Consider the following 7,243-nt stretch of genomic DNA (forward strand, 5'->3'; position numbering starts at 1 on the left):
TACGAACATCATTTAAAAGTGTTAGTAACTAATTATGAGGTTTTTTTTTGGAAACGGCAAAGCGAGTCCGGTTAATTAACCCAAACAAAAGTGTATGATTTTTAGAGAGATAGATCAACAACATAGAAGATCCCGGTGTTTTCCAGTCAAATTTAGCTTACATTCCGATAAAATGAGATTTCTATTTTTTGATGATTAAAAATGTTTTTTAGACAAATAAAATATTCGTCGCCTGAGAGATTCGAACTCTCGCGGGGAAACCCCATGTACTTAGCAGGCACACGCCTTAACCACTCGGCCAAAGCGACGATTTTGTTCTTAATTTTACTTTATTCGTATTTAATTCTCTTCGAACACTGACTCATTGCCAACGATTTAATTAAGTCCACAGAATAATTTGATAAAAGTAATGATGTATTTTGTCTCCTAAGAAAATATTACAGTTGGTGATTTACATCGACATTGAAGTTATAGGTTTTTTTTACTAATTTATTCTATAAATTAGAGCTAATTTATATTGTATTGTTTCAATTTGTTGTCGGTTTATACAAAGAAATTTTTACAACTATATAGGTGCATAACTTGGTAAAGTTTTGTAACAAATGAAATATGACTATATAAAATAAGAAAACAAAAATCAACTTAGTTTTGTTACATATTTTTGACAACAGCATTAACTTAGTTCAGTAGTTGCATGCATAAGTCCCAATTCGAGTAGTCATACATCAAGAAAGAGTAATTTCGTTGAAAGAACTTTTATTTGTCATTCAATTTGTTCGTAGTACAGCTTGGGTTTATTTCTTAACTTCTTATGACTCTTGAAAAACAATTGGTACTAGTTACAAATTTCACGAGTAATACCAACACGTGAGTTTACAACATCAAACAAAATCCTTAAATTCTGTTGTTGCAAATTAGCAATCACATTCAACACCGAGTTGACATTATCAGGAGCGGATGCCATTGCCAAGCAAGCTAATGTCCCTGCACTACTATGTATCAATGTGTTCTCCATGGGTAGAACAATATCTAATCCCTTAAAATGAAATGTCATCTTAGGGGCTACATTTTCATGTGTAACCGAGAAACATGTGTCAAATGCTCCTAATGAGGTAAATGGACCTTGAGTTTGGTTCCTAAACGCTTCCTTGATTGCATCATAAGCCGCAGGCACAAAGCGAGTTATAACTGTGCCTGAATCGATGATGGTCCCTGCTCCAGTGCTTGGGTCAAACCCTAGCAACTCTGGAGCTATAGGGACCTTGACTCGACCTATGGTCACACCCGTGAGGTTCACATAGTACAACGAAGGTCGATGCGGGTTTTTTAAAAGTGGGGTGAACTTTATTGTTTTGGGTTGACCATTTGGGCCGAGCCTAAGTGACCCGGAGAAATAATATGATCTAAAACTAGGCAAACAGTATGAGAACACACCGGAGTAAATTGATCCAGACTGGGAAAGTACTGACATTGCTCCACGGCCCAAGCCTAATAACCCTTGCGGAGGGATTGATTTTCCCGAGACAGCACCAATGCACCCGAAAAGATAACTAGGAATTGTATCATTGGCTAATTGTAGAAAGTCACGAGATAGCGAAGCTAAAAGTGAGGAATCACCACCATACGATTGATTAAACAAGCAGTTAGAGGGTTCAGCCGTAGGACATGAAAGCCCACGGGCTTGGACACACTCAGAAGTTGCACAATCTACTGCCTCGTAAGTAGCAGACGAGTTTTGAGAGAACATAGTTGATGAACAACCGGTACAGCCACTGCATGGAACCCATGCGGTGTCTGCACTGGTGTCCAGCACCATGAACATGAGCTGGCCAGGTGTGCCAATTTTCACACGGGCCACATAATTACCGATGTTTATGACTTGGCCCGGTGCAATTGGCACCGAAGTTTTGGGCTTGGTGGCAACCAGACTCGATAAGTAGGTTAGCCTTTGATGGTCTTCGGAGGCCATGTTGAGGACTGTGGTGGTCCATGACGATGCCGGTTTAGGTGAGTTGAATGGTGAACATTTGCCGTAGATGTGGATGATGGAAAGATCTGAGCCATCCGATTTCGGTTTCAAAGATGGGCATGGATCAAAAGCTCTTGTGGTGGAAAGAAGAGCAATGAAGAAGAATGCAAAGATGGTCGAGTCCATGAGTTTGGATGGAATTATTGAAACAGACCTATTTTCTAGTCTATATATAAGAGAACAATGGACATGTGAATTGGCAATAATAACCTTGTCCTTGATATTGTTCTTCCTGGTTTATTGGGAAGATGTCTAAGTCATGCCAGGACAAACTTGTCAATGATTCAAATGATTATCTTTTTCAATTGGTTCAGTTGACGAATATGCCCCGATAGTAATAGTGGAGATTTGAAGTAATATTATACGGGTCGACTTAATGCACGGGAGGCGGTCAGTCACGGGTATCAAGTGGTCCGCCCCACTCACGTGCCTCCAAGGCACCAAATACAAATATCCAATATGTTCCTATATGGATGTCCTGGCTAGCTGCAGTGTAATTTTTTTTTTATTTTTTTGGTAACAACTAACTAGAAGATTTTAAAGATTGTAATATTCATTCCTAAAAAAAAAACCGTGCTAAAATGACATGGATAGTATTTCATATAAATTCTAGATATGAAGTAATAAAGTATGCTACTTAGATTAAGGATATGTTTTGTCAAACTATCAAGTAGCTTTTAGCCGGTAACCGATAACCAATAACGAATAGTTGATGGTAGTTGAAAATTATAGTTTTTATTTTGTGTATAATTGTTTAGAAAAAGTAATTATAAGTTTTTCAAATGTGTAAAATTACATAAATAATAAAGGCTAAAATCCTAAAGCACCTAAAAACTATCAATAGCTATTTAAAATAGCTTTTGGATTAAATATTTTTTTGTTTAAAATAAAAAATTTAAACTTATATGGCATGCTCAACACACAACCTTTGGAGTTTCTACCATCTCGTTTTTAAGAAAAAAACTCCAAAAAAGTCGGTCGACAACAAGAACTTTTAATTTTTAGGTTAAATAAAAAACTTCAAATTCATAAGTTACTTCAACCGGTGTGTAATAAAAAACTCTTTTAGATTTTAACAAATCCTCTTAAATACCTTTTAAAATAAATAAGTCATATCAATACTTTTGATGCATATCTTATATGATTACATATATATTTTAACAATTATTATGTCATTATTTCTTATTTGAAATCAAATAAATATAGTTTAGCAATTATGATGTCTTTATTTGAAACAACATTATTAATGGATTTTATAATTTATTAATCTTCATCTAACAAAATAATAAATATTTACTATATAGATTTATAAACTAAATTTAATAATATCCAATAATATTATTTCTTTTAGAAAGCCGAAACACTTATAATATGTAAAAAAATGTTTGGTATGAGTTCGTACAAAATTGAAAAGTATTATTTATTTTATTTGTAAAAAAATCATAATATACGTAAAAATGATTTACCAATTGAGAAGCTTAACCGATGCACATGATATTAAAATTTGAATGGTTTTTAACTTTTGATAATTATAGCTAAGAAAAATTAATTTATCATCATTATATTCCAATTTTATTTTACATCCATATGCCTTTTATATAATTTTACATATTTCAAAAAACTAAAGCTACTTGTACCAAACACCTCTTATACAAATAAAAGTTACAACTACCAACTTCAACAACTTTTGCCGAACATACCTATAAACTTTTCCTAAAAGAAATAAATATAATTCCTTCTAAATGCTTTTGAAATTTTACTGACGAACATATCTCAAACTGGTTGTTTCTCTAGTTACAACGTTCTCTTTTAATAGTATCTTGCATTAATTTTAGATGTGAAAACATATTAGACTTCTGGATCAATAATTCAGAATGAAGCAATTGATTCTCTTCAACATGATTGTTCTTTTGTAATGACTCGACAAAATTGCAAAAATGATCATTGTGGTTGTCAAAAATATGTGATTTTGGTCCAAAAATGTTTAATGGTTATTAATGGTCCAATTTTGGATATTTTTAGTGATTTTGGTCTCTCTACAATTAAAAAAGACAAATATGCCCTTATAGTTTATATTTTCCATTTTCTTTAACTGCTTAAATGCATAAATTAATTTAATTTATTGTTTTTAACTTAAAACAAAAACCTAAAACCCCTATCAGCTTTATAGGAGGAGAGAAGCCCCCTCATCACCAACCCCACTCTCCATCACCGGTGACTGGAACCACCTTCGGCGGCCACAATTCTCGCCGAAAACCTAACCATTCATATCCCTCACATGGCTTCTCTAATCAACTCTACAACATGATGAACCACAACTGCAAACCAGTTTCATCGGCAAACAAATCTATAAAAATCGACATCTACCTACCTCCTCTTTCTCTTTCTCCGATGAACTGGCTCGTCAATTTGGGAACGGAGGGGGCGGCGATGCATTTGGCAACGAAAAAGGCAGAGAGGGTGTAACATCTGTGATTCGAGGTAATGCTAAATTATTTAATTTATTGTAAATAATTGATTGGACTATGAGAGTAATATTGGACTAATTGAGTTGGTCTGTTAGTGAGTGGGCCGACTGAAGACGTACGCGGGGCGTAAGCTAGGCGTACACGGGGCGTAATGCAACATTGGATGCGAGGGGTTGATGTGCGTACGCGCAGCGTACGTGAGCCGACCCAAAACCCTAATTTTTAGGGTTTAAGTCATATAAATACATCATTATGTCCAAACCCTAACCTCCTTACCAGCCTCTCAAACTCAGAAACCCTAGGAAGCCTAACATTCCTCATATTTGTGTGATTTTGATCTTGTGAAGTCCATTTTGGTGGTTTGGAGCTTGGAAGGAGAAATAGGAAGTTGGTGAAGAAGAACTTGTGTAGCTTGAGCTCCTTGATCTGAGATATCATCATCATCTAGTACTCATTTGAGGTAAAAAGCTCACAACTTGCCTCATGTATGATTAGATCTATGGTAATGGTGTTTGGACCTTTTTGGTCCCACGAATGGATTTTTATGGTCCAAATCCGTTTCTAGGATTAGGGTTACCACCCTTAGTGCTATATGAGTCCCAAGGACAGAAAAGTTGCCATCCTGAAGGTCTTAATGTCGCCATGCATGAGTATTAGTCATTTCTATGGAAGTAGGTTGCCATATTTCAAGTTTGGGTCCATTTGGAGGTTTGCAAGCCACCAAGTAATCGACTTTATTGGTTAGGACACTTTATCGGACTCAGATCTGTGTTTGGAGCTTGAGGTCTTAAGGGATTTAGCCTTTTTGGAGATTATGGCTTAACAGGGTAGTACATCGGGCGTACAACCCCGTACGCGCAACGTACAAGCAATGCAGCCTGTACGCTTAGCGTACAGAGGAGTACGCCCCGCGTACTTACTGGATTTGGGCTTTGCGTCATTTGGGCCTCGGTTTAGGCCATTTCATGGACTTTGCTATTTTGGGCCATCAGAAATCAGTTAGTTTGGGTTAAGAATATGTTGGGCCTAAGAGAAGGCCCATTTGAGGAGTTGGGCCCAATTTATAAATTTGGGCCATTGGTGGGCCACTAGTGGGCTTGGGAAGGATAACTAGATTTAGGCCTTTCATGTTATACTGATGGGCCTTAGTCATGGGCCAAATTAGATCAGGGGTAAACTGGTCATGTTACCCTAAAAAGGATTATTAGTTTTTGACTAAGTGTTATTGTGGTAATGATAGCTCGGGGAGTCATCGGAGCAGCCGTTAGAGATTCCTTACCTTGAGATTCTGCATTCAGTTTTGCGAGGTGAGTTACCTTCCCGGTAGCAGTGGGTCTAAGGCACCAAGCCCGACCCACTAGTAGTTGTTTATAGTAACGATGATTGTCTTTGTGATAATTGTCTGGTATGCCACTATCTGTAGAGATTTATGTGCCTGTCTGCTATGTGTTATGTGGTAGTGGTAGGAGGGGTGGAATAAACTCGTAGCCGGTTGAGATAAACTGGAGGGTAGGTCAGACACCCAGATATGCCTGACAGTATCTTATGATATGTTATTATATGGTAGTAGTAGGGGGTGAGATAGACCCCGTAACCGGTTGAAATAAACCGGAGGGTAGGTTGGGCACCCATATATGCCTGACAGGGTAGGTCGAGCACCCAGATATGCTTGACATGGGTAGGTCGGGCACCCCAGATATGCATGACAGGGTAGGTCGAGCACCCATATATGCTTGACATGGGTAGATCGGGCACCCCAAATATACCTGACAGGGTAGGCCGGGCACCCATATATGCCTAGCAGTATGTGATTATGTGGTATGATGGGGGAACTCACTAAGCTTCGTGCTTATGGTTTTCAGTTTTGGTTTCAAGTACTTCTTCTTCAAAAGGAAAGGAGCCGACATGATCGCAGCGCATCACACTATGGTTTTCCACACACGAGATCATTGGGAGGTGTACTCTGATTTTATTGTTATGACATGACTTGGTTTCTTGAGATATTGGTTTTAATTATGATATGAGGTGATACTATGGGTGTTTTCAGATCATTGGTTTTTACAATTACTTAATTAAAAATGAAATTTTTGGTCATGAATTTTAGGACGTTACAAGTTGGTATCAGAGCCTTGGTTTGAGGGATTCGGACACACCTTCGGGGGTGTCTGGACTCAAATCAAGGGAAAGAAAAATAATTTTTCTAACAATTTAAAATTAAGGGTTTTGAGAAAGAACAAGGAGTGTGATGCGTGCAATCGGCCGAGATCAAGTAAGTTTTCCCCAAGATACCCATACATGTTATGATATATGATATGATTATGAGAATTGCATGCTAGATTAGGGCTAAGGATCTAGGAAGGATGCCTTGTATGCCTACTGTATGTGTATGAGAACTACATGCTAGATTAGGGCTAAGAATCTAGGAAGGATGCCTTGTATTGTCACAACTAGCATTTTTAGCTAGGAAATTCTATTCTCATGTAAACATCATCTATTGTAAGGCATGTACTCTAAGTGAAAATCATACTCTATGCTCAATCAAAACACTCCATTTGAATCCAAACTCTTGATTTAAGTTCAAAACCTAATACAATACGTCTCATATGTTCAACTATGGATTGAAAACCCTAAAAACTTCCAATTCAAGATTATTATGGGCTAGGATTCTCTTATTGGGCCTAATGGACCAATAAACTTTTAATTTAACTACTTTGGGCCTAGAATAGTTCATTTTATCTCTAATGGG

At 37.2% G+C, this 7,243-nt stretch overlaps 1 protein-coding gene and 1 non-coding gene across 2 annotated transcripts; both read right to left on the reverse strand.

The window, feature by feature from the left end:
* Window positions 1–226: 226 nt before the first annotated feature.
* TRNAS-GCU (transfer RNA serine (anticodon GCU)) lies at window positions 227–308 on the reverse strand. Its single transcript has one exon. It is a non-coding gene; the product is annotated as a tRNA-Ser (tRNA).
* Window positions 309–739: 431 nt separating this feature from the next.
* On the reverse strand, window positions 740–2,188 carry LOC145140878 (Eukaryotic aspartyl protease family protein). Its single transcript, XM_079074263.1, has one exon. The coding sequence runs from the start codon at window positions 2,153–2,155 to the stop codon at window positions 836–838; it is 1,320 nt and encodes a 439-aa protein (XP_078930389.1). The 5' UTR covers window positions 2,156–2,188; the 3' UTR covers window positions 740–835.
* Window positions 2,189–7,243: the final 5,055 nt, after the last annotated feature.

The sequence above is a fragment of the Lactuca virosa genome, chromosome 9, assembly GCF_052849685.1.
Source record: "Lactuca virosa cultivar CGN04683 chromosome 9, Lactuca_virosa_CGN04683_v6, whole genome shotgun sequence".
NCBI lineage: Eukaryota > Viridiplantae > Streptophyta > Magnoliopsida > Asterales > Asteraceae > Lactuca > Lactuca virosa.